Below are 18397 nucleotides of genomic sequence, written 5' to 3'. Positions count from 1 at the left end.
GACTGGACAGACCTCACACACGCACCCGAATGACCTCAAGCATGATTACTGGGCATATGCTGCTGGAATAGTGAACTGGCTCAGTAGAGTGTATTGAAAACACAGTTCTTCATGGTGGTTTGGGATAGAAAATTGTCTCTGTTATTTTCAACATTGAATATTTCTGTCTTGAATTTCAATCATTTTTAACATTAATTTGGTGGATATCAGGCTCTCAAATAAACAAGGGACCCAGATCCAGAAAAATGGGTGATTCCCCTTATACGTGTACCTTAAGTTACAACACAGAAACAAATCCAATTCTGGAACATCTGAAATCCACTTCTCAAGTCTCAAAGGTCAGTACACAGATTTACAATCCTACCTCTTGAGTTTCATAGTCTGGCTGACACCTTCTTAGACTATGCTTTGACCCCATGCACAAAGTCCACAGGGTGTGACAAAATAGTTCCCTTTTCAAAGAATAGGCCCTACTTGAAATTTCCCCAACCTGAATAGGCTTAAGTGTTTTAGGTTTTCAAGTCATAGTAAGAAAGACAAATGATGGCCAGATTTGCTTCTAATTCTCCCCGAGTGTCCACACTTTGTGAGAAAATTTTTTTAATTGGCATCAAATGATCAACATCCAACACTCTTTCTCAAGCAAGTGTACACCTCATGTCCCAAGAGTGACAGTAGCTCTTTTGTGTTGAAATGTCATTGAGAGCAACCATAAGAAATAAGATAGGAAAAAGGTATTAACAGCCTGGGAACACTCGCAATATACGTGTGTAAGTAAGCATTTCCTCGCCAAACAGTAAGCTTCGAGAACATCACTGTTTAGCGCCCTCTCACTATGCAACATTGAAGTAGGTAATCCGCTGGCTGCCAGTCCGTCGTACATACAGTGAATCGTTTGTTTACATTCTGTATACATAAAATGATCTTTACCTTGAATCTTGAGCAATTCAAACGGCAATGGATACAGGAAATACTACATACTCAGACACGTCTACGAATAAACAGGATCTTAGTGGGGAAATAAGCAGACATCGCTGGAAAATTCTAAAAAACGTAAGCGTTCACGTTTCGCACTTTCAGCACAACACTCTCTATCTACAGATCAAGCTGTAGTTGTGGTATGTGGTCAGGTGACTTGAATAATTCTCCCGGCTTTTTCGTACGAAAGGTGAATCGTAACGTTTGGGTACCAGTCCGGGCTGAAGCGGCAAAGTTGTGCATCTTTTGTTTTAGATTAAAATGCCTGATTAATGCCCGAGTGTATTTTTTTCTCATGAAACTGTTTTTACTCTTTTTTTATCTTGATAATTTAAGTGAGAAATGATAGAGCCCGGTCTTTTCCCTAAATTGAAGGAAGTCATGGAAGTAGAACATTTCAGTCTTCAGACTTGGGTCAGAAGGGCAGAAAGGGAAATTTGGAAGGGAATGTGCCCTACCCACCCAGTACCCTCCTCCTTCTGGAGCCATAAGGCATCCTACATCTGACGGAGAATGTCTATCTAATTCTAGTTGTAACCCTCTCCCATCTAGGATTGACTCTGCTAATGACAAAAATGGCCATATTTAGTCACCAAAAGAACTTAAAAATAAGTATCGTCTGATCATGTCACTGTCGGAATTGATGTTTTAACTATAGTCCAAACAAAAATATTAAAAATTAAAAAAACTAAAAACTAAAAAAATTAAAAAACATTTTCAATGTAGTTGCATCTGCTGGTCTAAAATCTTGGACCTTACACTTTACTCTTTTAATATTTAGGAAGTGGCTATCATCACGGCAGTCGTAACGCATTTCTCATTTTCTATCGTTACGGCACTGAACTGCGCAAGTGCGATGACGTAGCTGATCATCACGATGCTTTATATATTTTAAAATTACTAAGATTGCTGAATGCTTGTGGCCGAGTGGTTAAGGTGGAAGGCTTGGAACCACTGGTGTGTGAGTTCGAAGTTGCACTTGGACCATTTTATTTTTTTCACCTAAATTTCATGTTTTATACCATAATCCTTTTTTTATGTTGGTTTCTAATTGTATAGGTCTAAGCAGGAATCTTTTTTCTTTTCTCATCGGAGGCTTTGGAAGATTTTTTTTTAAAGGAAAATAAATTCCGAAATCTGCACTTAAGTTGACGTGCTTGTGCAGTTGCAGTGCTGTAACAATAGAAAATGGGAGATGCGTGCGGCTGCCATAACAACAGCGACAGTGTGATATTTAAGCATAGCTGTCAGCTTATGACTAGGTTTTAACTACCCCCAGAACTATGGGGTCCGACGTCTGCCCCGCTCTTGGGAGAGGGGCAGACATCGGGCCCCACAGTTCTGGGGGTAGGTTTTAACACAGTTCACATGTCTGGTGTAGGCTCCAAAGTACTTGGCCTGTGTAGATTGTAGTCTGTTGATCAACCATTTGTTTTTTTCAAAATTGTTTGACATTAATTAACAGGCAATCCTACAGAATCAGTGATAGACATTTTTTTCAAAATTGTTTGACATTAATTAACAGGCAATCCTACAGAATCAGTGATAGACATTTTTTTCAAAATTGTTTGACATTAATTAACAGGCAATCCTACAGAATCAGTGCACTGAGTCCAACCAAGTTAACTCTGCATCCGTTCGTAGATTTTCAACATTTGGTTTACTCTCAACCAATCATCTTCCACACAAGTTGTCCCAAGGGGCCCACAGATGGGCAGAGTATACCTGTCCACACTACAGGGAGTTCAGTGTCAGCATTAGGTGAGAGTAAGACACAAGTGGATGGCCTGCCCAAGGCAGATTGGATATTACAAGACAGCTCCTTACAAACGCTATGGTGCTGTAGCTGTAAGTCAGTGCTCACTGTGCTTAATCAATTTGTGAATCATGAATGTTTATGTCTGGAATAGTTGGAATAATTTCATGAAGCGACAGAGGGAATGCCAAATTCCATGAAGGAAAGCTGAGTAAAAAGGAAGATTCCATCTGCCATGGAATGATGTTGTTCTTTCCATTGCATTCATGAGCATTCGTTCAAACATTCAAAGGCTGATACATGCCATGGGCATGTATAGATAATAGGCTGAATACGTTCTTTCTTTCTCAAGATGTGTTGCAAAGTTGCAGCATTCACTGACTGGTGATTGGTTCAGGGACCATTTTACAAATTTTGGATCTAATTCTTCGAGGCCATTTCATATCTGATGCATGATTTTGTAGGTTGAGGGCACATTCTTTAATTTCCATTGGTGAAAAAGTAATGCAAATTACAATTACCTGCCAAAGAAATGAAACAGTTTGAAGTCAATTATAGAGATTTCCATGTCAATGCACATCTCAGGTGTAACAGGGACACAAAGATGTCCCACTTTTGGACTCAAAATGTATAATACAACTCTCATAGTCTCTGATAAATCTTCCCAAAGTTATGTGATTCTTTTGTTTTGTTTATTTCAGACATCTCTCAAACAACTTCTCAGCTAGTGAGCTTGTTGGCTTCAACAACACTGGAAATGTTTGTACGTTTGTCACCCTTTCAACACAATCAACTTTGTTTCTCAAATTTCGTTACCACGTTTGGAAAGTGCAGAACTGCACGTACTCATGTTGGACTGCCTCTGTTATTCCAATACAGATGTTGCTCTCCTTTTGTGAAGATTTCAATTTTGAAACAAGTTTATTTGAAGAATTTGTATTTTATTCTCTAAAGGCTTCACTTAGACAAAGGTACTGCACATACATGTAGCAGATATAATGAGTAACACCCTAAATCACAGGTGTGTGGCCTGCAGAAGAGGTCTTGACTTTCCACTGCTTGAAGAATGCAGAATCATTCAAGTAAGTGCTTGGACTGCATTTTGTTTTGTTATTGTTGAGTTGAGATGTATTTGTTCAGTGTTAATGCATCAAGTCTGGGATGATACATTTTTTCTGTTTGGTTGGGTTAGGTTAGGGTTAGGGGTTTACTGTCCTCTGCTGCATGAGAAATTAATCTGTCTGCAGTTGACAAGTTATGTGTTTGTTTTTTTCAACAGATGGTTTCATTACAACAATTCTATGATTTGATTTATTCTATTTGTTTGGCTATTGCATAGAGAGCGTTGTTCTACGAGGGATTTGTATTGATGCCATTTGCATTTAGGAATCTGTTCAACAAATGTTCTGGTCTACATCGGTGTTGTCAACTTGGAATTGTTTTGTGAATTATGCCAATCATGCAAGTTCTTTCCAAAAGCTTTCTTGTAACGTTAACCATTTTCATGCTGTTGATCGTGTTCTTTTACCACAGAAATCAAAGAATATGTGAACTCGGAGGAGGCATGACATGTTTAGCAGGTATTGCAGTAAGTACATCACAATTCAGGAACTTTTTTAAAAGGAAGAATGTCAGATAGGAAATTTCAGTTTATCTGGACATTGACACTGTTCCAGAGCTATGGCTGGGTCTTCTGACCTCATGTTACCATGCATTTGAAACCAGTCAAGACTGAGACCTAGCCCTAGACTTACGCAAGGTTCAGACATGGACTCGTGCGAATTTCATGAAGCTGCTAATAAAAGGAAAGGCGGTTAATGCTAAAGAACTGAGATCATATATTCAGCCCAAAATAGCCAGGAACGATTCAAATGTCCTGCACATTCAATATCAGTTGGTAGCATGCTTGAGGGAGGAAAAATCTTGTTGAGATCAAACAAAGTTGGTATTATTTTCTTTCACGTGTTTTGTTTCTCCCTTGTTTCGTCAGGTTGCTGTGTGCACAGATGCAGCTGAGGTGCTGCTGACAGACGGAAATGAAAATTCAGTCCAAAGTATCCTTTGAAGATGTCTAACAGATGCCATCCTGGGGAAATGTATAACATACGCCATCTGGTAAAGAGTTGTCCACTAACTGGAAAATCAGGAAAGAGACTATGCCTGAACTTTTAATTGGTTTCAAATCCATTGGGGATCGTGTAGATTTGTTTCAAAAACAAATATAGAAGCACTGACACTGTACTGTGAAAGTATGAACTTCAAAAATGTTCAAGTTCTGCTTTTTACTTTGAATATCAATACAGCACCACCAAACTTTTTTATATTATTTCAAGATTGTTTTTCCAATTAAGATGCTGCAAGTATTCACCGTTGCTCTCATAGACCCTCCATGGCACATATTTCAGTATTTGCCTTGAAAATGTCCAATAATCAATTGCAGTTAATTATATCAAGAGTTAGTGCCATGCGCTCCAAGAAATGCTGAGATAAAGTAGCAAATCAGCTGTTGGAAAATACAACAGTGCCCTTGCCGTTACCTATTTCACCCATTAAACCTTTCCATGCTGAGTCCTTGCTGATTATCTTTTGTACTCCAGCATCATTAATCATCCCACAACCTGTTATATTATACAGGATTATATTGTACTTTTACCCCCAGATTAATCCCATCAAATGATACAGTGCTTGGTGATTTGGGAAGGTAAAGGAACTAATAGGTTGAATGTCCAAGTAACATCCCATTTTAGAAATGTGTACCTTTCAGTTGACAGTTTTGTTGTCGGGGATCAAACAAATTTAAAGTCAAATTGTTTTTCTTTAGTAGTGGCCGGCGCACCCCGTCATATTTCTGTTTGAAATATGTTATTCACAGCCTCTCTTTGTTTTCATTAACCAGTGAAAAAAAAACAGATGTGCAAGAAATTCTTGCTGAAAATAGGTCCAAGATTGGTCAAACAAGCATTGCTGTAAGGTAATGGTGATTTAGTAAATGTCTCGACAAAAGGTAATCAGTTGAAATATTCTGATCATAGCGTGCCGTGTCTAATCCTGTACACAGAAATTTGCTGTACCTACAATATTCTCTGGCTGTAGAATGGTCTAATTTTATGATTTGTTGATTACAAAATATTGCTGTTGGATTATCCTATAGATCTGAATATGAAGGAGCTTGTCTTGTTACTTTGTGATAGGACTTTAGTATCAAAGTTCAATTTTTGGACAATTCTGATTTTTTAATGTAAAATATCTTTTATTATGAATAGCATGCGGCATATTTAATACTACATGTTATTATGTGGAAGTGCACTTCAAAATCAAGACCCACTTTGTGAAATCTTTTACATGAGATTGCTATTTATTCTGGTTATTGTATGGTTTGCTTTCTTGCATCCAGGGAATTGAAGTGGAATAAGAGACAGACATTTGAGGATTTGAATGGACACTTTGATCATGTGATATCTGCAGACTGGTATGATTGATAGTAGGATGTAATCTGTATGTTAGCACACCCATTATTTTGTCATCAGAGAGGGAAACACGCACACCCATTATTTTGTCATCAAAGGGGGATAACAACAAGAGAAAAAGAAAATAAAAATAATTTCTTGTCTTTTTCTGCTTTCGTTTTTCCCTGCCCATTTTTTCCGGGAGGAAGGGGAGGTTGGCAACTTTGCAGGGCAGTTTGACTCTAGTCATAGATGCCAGTTTAAAACCGGTTATGATGAGAATGGTTTAGACACCAAAATGTCAGCAAAGGAGTCAGTAATATCCATTTACGATCTTCAATAAACTCTGTCTTAAAATGGGGGAGGGCAGCATCCCGTTTTTCCTCATAAAAATCCTGGGCGAGAAATAATTGTTTCAACCTAGCCCAATGTAATATCCCATTGTTGGATGTCTTTGTAGGCCATTCTGTTGGTAGATGAAAGAACTACATCCAAGTAGTTTTGTATGGAGGGAACTCGTAGTAGATAGGCTTCATCCCTCTTCATAGCCCAGGGATTCTTCCTCCGTACAAGATTTTTTAAATTAAAGCTGTTAATCACCCAGTATACTTCCTGGATTAAAAACTAAGTTTCCCTTTAACAGTTCACTCCATGCATGAGTGACTCTTCATCCTCAGCAAAGTGTGAAGTGGGTCGACACTGGGATGTCACTGTGCTCAATGTTTTCCATAACATCCAATATTTTGTTTCTTGGAGAATTCTCACACTGACTTCAGCTGGTCCTGCATGGTAGATTTCCCTGCGCCTGACAAATACTAGATTTAATTTATGAATATGTTTTACTGAATTTAAGTTATTCCTACTCTAGAACTTTCAATTGTTGAGTTTGTAGTCTTATTTTATTTCCAGTCTGTTCTTTGACCGGTTTAGACAAGACTTAGTGGATACTATCGATGTTCTTCTGAAACCAAAGGTAATTACCTCTCCAGTAGTCCTGAACATTTACATGTATGTTGTGATTCAAAATTGTCATGAGAAACTATGACGTGTATTTGGAGTTAGCAGTCCCTTCTTTTTTGAGTGTTGTTCCTCGTCTCTCTGGTCTTGAACTGTTAGAGTACTTTGTTGTGCTAGGAGAATTTATTAGGGAGGGCAGCAATTATAAATGAGAGAATTCTGTGAAATTTTCAGTGTTCCCTGTGTTAGGTTTTCAGATGTTTTGAAGCACATGTTTGAAATTTGATTCCTGTGTATTTGGATGTCACGCTTAATGCTTTTTTTCTGGATTCTTCTAACATGAGAATTTGTTTCTTCTGCTAAAACATTGTAATTTTTGAATAATTTTCTCTACTCTAGGGAGTAGCCACCATCTTTGCACCACACAGAGGCAAGACACTGGAAGACTTCTGTCAGTTAGCTAGGCCAAGATTTACCGTGGAAGTTGACTGCAAGTACGATCAGCTTGTGTGGCAAAAACATCAAGAGGTGTGTGTTGAGATGAGGCCTAAATTAAGTCCTAATCCTCAAAGATTAGGGCTTTAATCTAAAGTAGCAATTCGATACTGTGAGCCTTTAAAGAAGATTACGTTGGTCTAAAAATAAACTCTTGTTGGGGATCAGTGTCCGTTGTCAAAGTAACAATCTGTAACCCACTGTGATGGCCCATGGATGAACACTAGAACACAACTTATCTACCTCTTGCTCCTTGGACGAACACATTGTGTGGTGTCTGTGGATCAAGTGAATTCATCCGTGTAAACTTTGATGGTTTTGTTGACTTCAGAGAGGTCAAAACAAGCTATCTGCTATTCAAGACACAAGTATGTGTGGCAGTTAAGTGGTGTTTTTACAAAACCCTTCATCGATCACAATCGTTGTTAAAAACATTTTCATCCTGCCACAGTAGTTTGTTCAGGATATGACACTAGTACTTCTATAGCTGACACCGAGAATGTATACATTCCTTTGATATTTGTTTTTCAACCTTAAGCAGATTTGAACTTGAAAGCCTGCTTATGAATTTGTAAGAAATCTTGCACTTCCCCCCCCTCTCTCTCTTAGATGCTTACTCAGGGGAAGGAGGTATATGATGAGGACATCCACTACCCTGTCATGATCACTCTCACAAGGTGACCATCCCTGGGGACCAATCTTGAATTAATTACAGAAAGTGTAAACACGCTTAGATGCTTTTGATGGGAGTTTTACTCCCTAAGACGACTCCTGTGGGAATTTAAGCCTGAAATCGTGGAGTTCCAACAGTAATGATGTGCGGAAGGTATTTGAGTGATGCCTTCTAAGGTCATGGGCCAGATTTGTTACGGAGGTGTAACTTATGAAAAATGTTGAATCCCATCAGGACTATGTGTCTTACAGGGTATGTTATCACATTTTCTCCATCCTAGCCAGGGTGGTTGGGGCAGTTCTCTTGTCTCAAGATAATGGTAGATCATGGTCAGATTCTATCTAATTTGACCAAATGACTGGGTTATAAATTATTATGTTAAACTAGAGCATTAATTTTTAAACTTTCGTTGGATTGCGCCACAGTTGTGTGACTGGAGACACCTCTCTTTGGGGATTTATAAGCCTCAAGGCTTCAAATGCAGCAAGTAACAAAATGGGAATTTACACATAGTTAACTCTAACCACCTGGGATGTATGTAAAACCATATTGAAATCAGAGGATTTGGGACTGTTAGGGATAGCTATTACGACTTTTTTCCATGTCAGTAGTGAAAAAATATGATCTATTTAACCCTAAATATTTGGTAATGGTACAAGATTCAATAAATTATGAATTGAAGTGTGATGGACAGTGTGTTTTCTCTTTTGTGGTCAATCTTCCATCTGACGAAAGGCAAAAGGTTAATCATATTGTGCAAGGTGTTAGCCTTTTTCACAGGGAAAGTGTTTTATTATATAGAGAATCCATCAAAGTCTTTCCTGAAACTAGGCATTGAAGAATTGTTCAGTAGTCCGTAAAATGAACAAAATAGAACCCCACAATTGAAGGTCAAATCTCCTGGGGTTTGGACATCAACAGCGATCGTTCCTTTAGTTCAGACTGTAGTGTGTGCTACGTGCAGATTTTCAAGGACGGCCATATTAAAGCAGTGTGTCTGCGTTGAAGGGTTACTTCTATTCTTCTAAGTCTTGCAGTTTGTTGGCAATGCTTACTAGACCAAAAAATCGTCATGTTTCCAGAAATACAATGTATACGAACACGAAAACATTCACTTGTGGTAATTGACCACTGGTGTGTGGAATTTGCGGGTTTCATTTATTCTTCCTGGAATTTCTCAATGAACTACGTTTAGTGCCCATGCCACAGATTAAATGCGACTTATGGTGACGTCAATGACGTGATCCCCCAGTTAGACATAATTGAAAGGAAAGATAATCAGCCTCCAAGATCAAAGGATTTTATTAGGAAGTCAGCAAAAGTCACAGTTCACCTAATTGTGAAGCTGCAATAATACAGCTTTTGTAGGGTTCTGAGCATGAGTTTTGTGAAAAATTTGTCGCCTATTTGCTGCGGAATCATATTGTTTTGGGCCTGTGCGTGTTTTTCTGAAGTTTTCAAGGCCGACAAATCCGCAGTGCTGTCTTTTTCCTCACTCGACTTCAAATCCGTTATTTCACTCTGTCTGGAAAATTATTACGCGTCAGCCATGAGCGTCAGGTCTCGTCCCGTGTAGACTCTTTGTAAAGAGGAGTTACTGAATCTCCTGGTTTAGAGTGAACATTAAACTATGTATAGGAGCAGCTTTGCTGGAGGTTGTTTGAAGTGGTTTCCTATTGTTGGATTGTGTTTGAACCTTGTACAGTAGCCGTAAAAAGCTTTCAGATTTGAATGGAGAGGGGTCGCGAATCGTGACCGGGGAGTTGTCTGCTATACATTTATCAAAGTTGTATCCATGTTACAGTCATGTTGTTGGAAACATGCGGAATTTGTCAAAAGAAATTAATTGCAGGAATTTTTGATGTGGATGATAAACTGAAGTGTTTAAATATTTGTCGCGTTTCACAACTGGGGCAAGAGTTTTGAAAATGATGCAGATTTTATTCATTCTGTATGTGTGTTTTGTTTTTGTTTTTTTTCCAATTCCTGAAAAGAGAAAAAGCATCGGTGAAAATAGCAAAGTTTTCAGAGGCTAGGCCGTTTTCCAATACTCAACTTCGTCTCCGTCTCAGGCTTCGTGTAGGAAACCAATCCCCGATTGTGGGCCTGAAGTGTTTAACTTAAATTGAAGTAGGCCTACTGCAATGTTTGGGGGGCTTTTTGCACCTTACTTGATGTTTTGTGGCACTATCAAACTTGCTATTGCGCCTACAGCCTTAAAGTCAGGAAGTAAAAAACAGTTGAAGCCTGAGACGAAGCCCATGCCAATCGGGTATTTGAAAACGGCCTAGTACTAGGATGCAGTAAGTCTCCGTACAATGCATAGGCCTATCTGTTTGTGTGTTCTTCGACGGATGAAGTGTCACTGTATAGGTTTTCACGACCATTTTAATAGGTTTGACGCTTTAAACTTTGCATCTGTTCAATTTAGCAGACGATAGACCTATTAGGCTTTGCTTAACCGATGAAACGGGGCTACAACGTGACTGGTGTGAGTTTTTGCCACTTTCAGGAGTGTAATTTCACAACTTTCGGAATCTTAAAGGAATCGTACAACGGAAAGTAGTCTAAAGCACCTCAATTTTATACGAAAAGGGGACAAAAGATTATTCATTGAATTCATTGAAATCATCATTCATTGAAATTGGTGTCCACTCCTCATAGCACCAGTTAGAGCTTACACTGCACCCCAACCGTGCGGGAATGACCTCATAGATTTCGACCAATGACTATAAGGAGCTAACACAAAACGCAGTCCCAGTCCTACACAATCATAATCAAAAGAAGATTATCTGTCTTTGAGATCGAAAAAAAAAGACGCACGTCACAACATTGTACCCCTAAGGCAACTAGATCTGCGGAACAAGCAAACCGTATTGCACGAGGCGGCTTGTTTTGGCAGATCTTTTAACCGTTTAAAGCAATTATTGACGAGCTCCACTGCATTATTGATGACGTTGAAGTAACTACGTAGTTGCGCGGATCCAATCAGTTGCCGCTGTGTTGGCTTAGAATAATATGCAAAATCGGCATCGATTAGTCCCGACCAATGCAGAGGGAAATTAAAGTTGCGTCCAACTAAGAAACTATCATTTGAAGGTTCAGTTTGAAAGTTACAGCATGGTACTCGAAATTAGTTTATTAATGCAACGACCTAGTTTAGCTGTAAAGATTCAACCGAAGTTACAAATACATGACTTTCAGTGGAATTATTCCGTTTTAACTACATGTAATTACGTCTTCCGTCACTAACCGCACTAACCGAATATTTTAGTGGGACTCAACAGATTCCGAATATCAGAGAAAAGTTTGGTAACATTTGGCAACTGCAAGATATCATACTCAAAGTAAGGAAAACGGAAGAAGTTGGCAAAACGTCAAGTTTGTGTGCTTAGGATGGGACAAACATATCTTCGTGGCCATTTTTTCCCAAGTAAATGTTTCTATTTACTGAGAGGTCTGCGCTCAAACACGCAGGAACTAAAACAAAACCAATTGTCAGTGCTTATATTCACCAAATGTCAGCAACAGAAAATGACAAGCAAACCCCAAGAATGTGAGAGTGAATGTACTAGGTTTTGATCCCGGCATCAAAAGTTGAAGAGCCCGGTGTTCCCCATCTGGTAGGCCTATACCAGGCACAAAATAGGACAGAGGGGTACCCCCCATGCAAGTCCAATCCATATACACACTCCAACCTTGTCACTTAACACATCCCCCTAGGTATCTGAAAAGAATTCCTGAGATACCAGCATAACAATGACCAACACAAAGGCGGGGGGGTTCTCTCTGTCCCATAGTTTGCATCAAATGTCATCCTGAGTACTTTTTCCAAGTTAGAAGGAACAAATCTGAACTGCCCGCCTTGTGCGTACCATTCATGACACTATTATGCATGTTGTCGAAACTCATAAATTGTCTCTCCCCCCTCCGGAAATGAACTCCCTCATTGTGTTGTCCCACAAACTTAAACCCAGATTCGCCTCTACTGGGGACGCAAAAAAGCCGAAAAATCTCACGGTTTTTGATAACTTTTTCAATTAGTTTCTTCGTCCTCTGTTGACACAAAGCGTCAAGTGCTACCAGCAAAAAACACTAGCTAACCTCTTCCTATAAATATTGATTCAGAAAATTCATTATAAAAATTAACAATTACTTTGTTGGCAAACCGTTTTGACGGCTTCTTTTACGATTACGTCAGCCCGTCGCAAACCAACCGACCCCCCTCCCTGTTTCTCTCCTTGTTTCATGCTCACCAGTGTAAAGCCCATATCTTAAAGACATTTTCTATGATTGGTTTGGGTAACTATACATGATTTGATTCCCCTTATAATGCTCATATGTGACCCACTCTGTGAAAATAGTCTTCTTGAGTTGCCAGAGGCACATTTTGAGTTTTCGTTTGTATTCGAAAGAGCAAATGGAGCTTTTTGTTTTCATGTGGAAAGTGGTTACTGTGGAAAGTGGTTACTTTTCATGTGTAAAAGTGGTTATGGAAGTGGTTACTCCATGGTGAAAAATGCTGTGGGTTCCTGTTGATTTACATTGTGCAAAATTAGTCTAAAGGACTTTTTACTCCTTTTTGCAGAGTGGGTCGCATATCAACAAATACAACTGTCAAATTGAACTGTTTCATTAAAATGGTAGCAGTTTTAAAAGAAACGAATTCAGAGAATTATTCGACGGCGGTTTCTTAAAAAGTAACACACAAAAAAGTAGCAAATCGACATCGTCTGAAAATCACTTAATAGCACTGGTCTGGAACTGGCGGACTACCATCACCATTTTAGCTGCCGATGCGAATTTCTCAAGTGGTTTCATGCCATCCATGCCTCCAGCCGAAGCAATCAGTATTCTAGGAGCACTGAGTTTTGACTCGGTCCGTTTGGGCAAATCCTCTGGGGTGCCGGTCGGTCTCACTTCAGCCATCTCCTGCAGTTCTCGGAGACGTTCGCTGGTCAGATGATGGTCTGCGTTACTGCTGGTATCAGATCCGTCGTCGTCAAACTCCAACACCAGTTCACCTCGTTTCAACTTCTCATATTCCTCTTCAGAATCGAACCCAAGCCACACGTACATTTCGTCGGCTTTATCCGAGCGAATTAGGTCATTCGAACGAGTGATCTCGGGATTGTCGCCCTCTTTCAAGAACGGGTTGTCTTCTATCTCATAAAATCTTAGCGGAACCTGTTGGTGAGGTCCGAGGGTCAATTTGGGAGCCAGGCGTTTCTTAGATTGAATTGAAGGATCAACGAGTGAAAACCTGCGGCGAGAGCGGGCACCGGCGGGTCCGTTCGACGCATCGGCTGAAGGGTCCACTATAGACACCCGACGTCTGCTGCGGGTGAACGCAGCGGGTAAATCTTGGTTTGTACTAGCCCCTCGTAAGTTGGAACTTGTGTTCATGTAGAAAGTCCGTGCAAGGCTCAACTTCTGGGGAGCACCGCTTGTACCTGTGGGTTGGTTTTCGTTCAGAACGATACCCGGTAATTTACAAACCTCCCCTGAAGATATCATTTGACTCAGAGAACTCTTCTGAGGTCCAGCTTTGCTTACCGGCACCTCTGGCAGATTGATAGTTTGCGTGGGCATCCCATACTTTGTTTTGGACAACTTAGGCTCCCCTTGGCTCTCCATGGGTTTAATGGACGGCAAATGCTGTCCACTCTCGCTTTTTTGCCCAGCAGGTGAATATGCTTCTCCAACTTTTTCCAGCATTGCTACATTTTGTTCTGATAGAGCCTTGTGTTTGGCATAGGAATCACTCAGCGCATTCAGAGACCTGTTCAGATGCATCTCGTGCGAGATTTTATTGGCGAACTCCCTCTTTTGATCTCGTCGGATGGATCCCACAACCTCAGCTTTGTGGTTCTTATGAATCTTAATCTTCGGGAGCGTTCTGCGCCTCCTGGCGGCCCTGGCTTGCCTCTCCCAGTCCTTCTCCTCTTCCTCGCACCAGGCAATCTCCCTCTTCTTTCGTCTCTCCCTGTTGTGCTCCTGGAGTGTTTGGAAGTACTCGAGACGCCTCTCAATATCCCTTTTCGCCCGGTTGAAGTCGGCGTTGATCAGCTGGCGAGCATAGTCGATGTGTCTCAACTCTCGCTCGCCTTCCAGTTGGTAGGCCGCGTTGCGCTCCCGGCCGGCGTACGTCAAGCGAGCGTCCATTTTCAGCATCAGCGTCCGTGCATCGTCTCGCTTTAGGTCCAACCGGTAAGAACCGTTCGCCATGGCTACTATACAAATGAAAAGCAGTGCGAATCTGCATGAAGCTGTCACATTCTGTGAGCCACCTGCAGTTACTCTTTGCTCCTGAATTTTAGGTTGACTTGTAAAAGTTATCTTATTTGCGCATCTGTGTGGAAAGACAATAATCACGAAATGAAAATCTACCCAGAACAACTCATCTCTAGACTAAAAAACCGCATTAACACTCTGAACGCGAACAATCCTCCGTCTTCTGATCTCGTGCACTGAGAAGTGCGTAAACATTTTTGTGAGAAGCAACCTAGATGTATAATTCCTTTATCTGCTTGTATTGTAACATGCTTCAGCTCAAAGCTTCGTGATTGACTGTCCTATATGCCTGCAGGCTTCACTGCTCAGTTTTAATTTATACTCTGAAACTTTTGCAAAGTTGCTTTGCTGTAAAAGGAGATTCATGCTCTGATAACCTTGGCCATACGAGAGTCATTTTTCAAATACAGTAATGTAGAGGCGACGTAGTCTTGAGTTATTCACGTGAAAGTGTTGTCGTCATGCTGGAAAATCTAGTACGGCGGGCAGCACGCTAGGAGTTGCACTGGTTAAGTATTAGCCTGTATCAAAGCATAACTTATTTCATCATGATCTCAACGCAAGGGACGTCTCCCCGAGACTAAAAGCAATCCCTACCTCCAAAAGTTGTCCTTTCAAATTGTTGCTGATACAATTTGCCGGTATGAAAGTTTTTCCCCTCTCCACAAAGTTCTGAACTCACTGCCACCGGCACTCATTGCTCACTGATATGGCTGAGTGAAAGATCAATCCTAAAGTGCTCGTGTTTGTGCGTTGGCAAGGCCCGTACGTACTACATGTATGTGGTATATATGTTGAACAACCCAGTGACGCAAGCCGGCTTGAACAACTATAAAGCCAAATCGATTTAAGGGATTTACGAGTTCTCCCCCGTGGTGGATCCGGTACAAAGGCAAAAAGCCACCCGGTTCAAAGTCTTCTATGAAAACCAGATCTCAAGATCGATAATTAGTGCCACATACAGCCAGGAATAGACCATACCAAATCGCCGAATCGAACTACAGACTTGAACTCACGTATGCTGACTTTATTTGCTAGAAATGGTAAACACAAAAATTGTTTGAACGCAAATTTTAATTGCTCCAACGCCTGTGAAAGTTAGAACTCTGAAGTGCCAAAAATGAATAAAAGGTTTGTCTATTAATGCGTATAATCGAAAACACTGCGAAAGTCAGACATTTTTGCAGACTTTTGTTAATAAATTCTATTAAAAATTTAAAGCTACATAATGAAAAACAAAACAAAAAATTAATAATAATCAAAACACGGATTTCTAAATGAAACTGCTTGAAAATACCACCAAATTCATTTTTCGAACTATTAGATAAAAACCAACGATTTAGGGATGATTCTGTGTACAATTCATGTAATACATAAAAATATAAATGCATTTACAAATACCGCAGTGAATGTTTGGGAAAATCGGTGTAAACAATAACAATAGCTGAATACACGGGCCTATATATATAATGGAAGTAGTTCTGAAACGTGTTCAAAATAAATGGAAAACTGGCATGGTGTATGCTTAACCACTCTCAATGATAATCACGAATCAATCACACAATATTCAAACATCGGCAAAGCTGCTGATTAAACCAATAAATTCCCAGTAAGTGGTAGACACGTTATTTGGCACGCGATGATACTGCAAGTGGCGGGGTTTAGACTTCTTTGAACCCCCTAGTAAAAGGTCTGTATGTAACTGTTTTTCTGTAGAAATAAAACTCATTTTGAAATTAAATAGTTCATTTGTTAATACCAAATCGAAATTTTAACTTTTCGACTGATACTGGGTACCATATATGAAAACATACCAAAAAATATCTAAAATACCAAATTTGTGAGGAAAACCTGTGTCCAAAATATTTTGAAGAAAACGTCTGGAAAGCGATGTACACGTTGTCGTTCTTGAACAACTAAACTTGTTAATAAAACTCTGATAGACTGGGTAAATAGATTTGAATTTTGCTGAACTTTATCTCTGTTTTGTTTTTGTTTTTTTCAAAAACTATATGCAAACCTGGAGCATATCTCCCCATTATATATTATATTTTATATATCGAATCGAACCTTTTATTTTTCCTTTTCTTTACGCTGAATTTCTCCTTTCGCATTTTTGCCGGTTTACCCGTTGAAGATGTACGCTGTTCAAATGCAGCCTCTATGCAACCGGACTTAATGATGTTGTAAGTAGTCAAAGCTTCATGATTTTCTGATATACATGTAATTTCGTGTTTTTTTTATATAATTGCACATTTATCTGATATATTACTCAAATGATAGTGGTGTATTTCTCAAGTATCTGTGCCTATTAGCGTGTTTAAAAATATAAATATCTAATTTGTTCGTGACGTAATGTGCGTGATGTCATACACGCCCAGCAGTGGGCGTAACCGATCAAAACAGTGGGAACAGCTGAAGGGGTCAAGCGATTGCTTGAAAACAGTATGAAGAAGTGAAGAACGACGTTGAAGGCCAAGAATGAAAGCCTGGGCAGGTTTAATACCAGAAAAAGGATTTCACAAGGCGACTCTCTTCAACGCTGTTGTTTGCTCTAACACTGATGCCACTGTCTACGGTTCTACGAAAGGTGGTGCCGGATATGAGATGAAGAAGGATGACTAGAATTAATCACCTCCTCTACATGGACAACTTGAAGTTGTTTGCCAAGAGTAAGGAGATAAATTCTCTTGTGTAGACGGTTTGGGTGTACAGTTAGGACAGAGGAATACGGTTCGGTCCAGACTAAAGGGAGAAGACTGTGGATTCCGACAACATTCTTTTGCCTGCTGATGGGTCACTGCTATGCCAAAGTCATTAAGGGAGATTGAAGGATGCAAGCATACATCTAGATGTCTTGGAGGCAGACCAAATGATGCACTACGGAGAGGATAGGCTAAGCAAAGGGTACATCTAGAGGGTAAAGAAATGTCTGAAGTCGAAGCTGAAGGGGGCAACATGGTGAAGGGCGGTGAATACCTGGGCTGTGTCACTGATGAGGTACAATGTTGGGATGGTTGACTTGACCAAGGCGGATTTAGAATCTGTTGGCCGGAAGACGAGGAAAACGATGACGATGCACGGTTTGCTGCATCGAGGGCTATCATGTGTCAGCAGGCGATGATCGAAGGAGGACTGGGACTGATGATTATGATGGACTGTGTAAACGTTGAGAAGAAGAGTCTTTATGAGTATGTTTCTCGGGCGTAGGATGGATTGCTGAGGATGGCTAAAAAATACACCAAAGGAAAGGAAGTGGTCGCCGGTGCATATAAGAGGGAAAGCCGGGAAAGAGGAAAGGTTTATAAAGGATGCCACTCTATAGGAGAGTTCTGAGGGACGAGGAGGCGGCAGCGTACAAAACCTGAGGATGGATGAAGACAGGCGAGTTGGAGAAGGAAACGGAGGATTTGATAACCGTGTGGTACAGGATCAGGCACATGATCACTGAGGACGAATGCATGAAGGCCAGGATAGAGGGACTCGACGTATCTCCAATGTGAAGGTTGCTGGTAGATAGAGGAGACTGTTTCATTTAGTTTGTGTATGCAGCAAGATGGCCCAGCTTGATTGAATACATATAAAGGCATGACAAGTTAGCCAGTGACATACAACCCAGTGTGTCCCAAACCCACTGGGATGTGTGTCGGAAGCGTGGGATCGAGGTCAAGGACAAGTGGTGGGAGCATATTCTGGAGAAGGTTCTGTAAAAGGAGGAGGTAAAAGTTATCTGGGACTTCAACACTCAGACTGACCGTGTTGTAGAACACAGACGGCCGGTAATTGTTGTTCTAGATG

At 40.3% G+C, this 18397-nt stretch overlaps 3 protein-coding genes across 6 annotated transcripts in view; 1 reads left to right on the top strand and 2 right to left on the bottom strand.

The window, feature by feature from the left end:
• The window catches only part of LOC110983199 (uncharacterized), a 45047-nt gene extending 43979 nt beyond the window's left edge, over window positions 1-1068 (bottom strand). For both annotated transcript variants that reach the window (XM_087139264.1, XM_087139263.1), the window contains exon 1: window positions 931-1068. The gene's annotated coding sequence lies outside the window, so the exon portion shown is untranslated. The remainder of the gene's footprint in view (window positions 1-930) is intronic.
• Window positions 853-8998, top strand: camkmt (calmodulin-lysine N-methyltransferase). The gene is made up of 11 exons (XM_087139258.1): window positions 853-1053; window positions 2564-2739; window positions 3436-3497; window positions 3756-3816; window positions 4268-4322; window positions 4725-4788; window positions 5645-5705; window positions 6129-6203; window positions 7090-7153; window positions 7537-7665; window positions 8242-8998. Exons 1-11 carry the CDS (start codon window positions 958-960, stop codon window positions 8311-8313), a joined length of 915 nt encoding a protein of 304 aa, XP_086995384.1. The 5' UTR covers window positions 853-957; the 3' UTR covers window positions 8314-8998.
• Window positions 8999-11410: 2412 nt separating this feature from the next.
• Window positions 11411-15427, bottom strand: LOC110980836 (uncharacterized). 3 transcript variants are annotated; one of them, XM_022237845.2, is made up of 2 exons: window positions 15197-15427; window positions 11411-14657 (listed from the first exon to the last, which is right to left on the bottom strand). In XM_022237845.2, exon 2 carries the CDS (start codon window positions 14531-14533, stop codon window positions 13046-13048), a length of 1488 nt encoding a protein of 495 aa, XP_022093537.2. In that variant the 5' UTR covers window positions 14534-14657; window positions 15197-15427; the 3' UTR covers window positions 11411-13045. The 3 variants fall into 3 exon arrangements, with proteins under 3 accessions (XP_022093537.2, XP_022093534.2, XP_022093536.2); XM_022237842.2 differs by having other exon boundaries at window positions 11411-14538; XM_022237844.2 differs by having other exon boundaries at window positions 11411-14535.
• Between the last annotated feature and the right edge of the window lie 2970 nt (window positions 15428-18397).

Source organism: Acanthaster planci, linkage group LG01, assembly GCF_054643075.1.
Source record: "Acanthaster planci isolate LZ-2023a linkage group LG01, COTS_SCS, whole genome shotgun sequence".
NCBI classification, from domain to species: domain Eukaryota; kingdom Metazoa; phylum Echinodermata; class Asteroidea; order Valvatida; family Acanthasteridae; genus Acanthaster; species Acanthaster planci.
Note: the sequence above shows the minus strand (reverse complement) of the source record. Positions and strands in the feature narration are given on the sequence as shown.

Excerpts from the sequence above, each read along its gene's own strand:
- camkmt (XM_087139258.1), top strand. The coding sequence starts at position 958 with ATGGATACAGGAAATACTACATACTCAGACACGTCTACGAATAAACAG. Across the intron at positions 3,498-3,755 it reads CAACAACACTGGAAATGTTT|GTGTGTGGCCTGCAGAAGAG; the intron begins GTACGTTTGTCA and ends CCTAAATCACAG. Across the intron at positions 6,204-7,089 it reads CATGTGATATCTGCAGACTG|TCTGTTCTTTGACCGGTTTA; the intron begins GTATGATTGATA and ends TTTTATTTCCAG.
- LOC110980836 (XM_022237845.2), bottom strand. The coding sequence starts at position 14,533 with ATGGCGAACGGTTCTTACCGGTTGGACCTAAAGCGAGACGATGCACGG.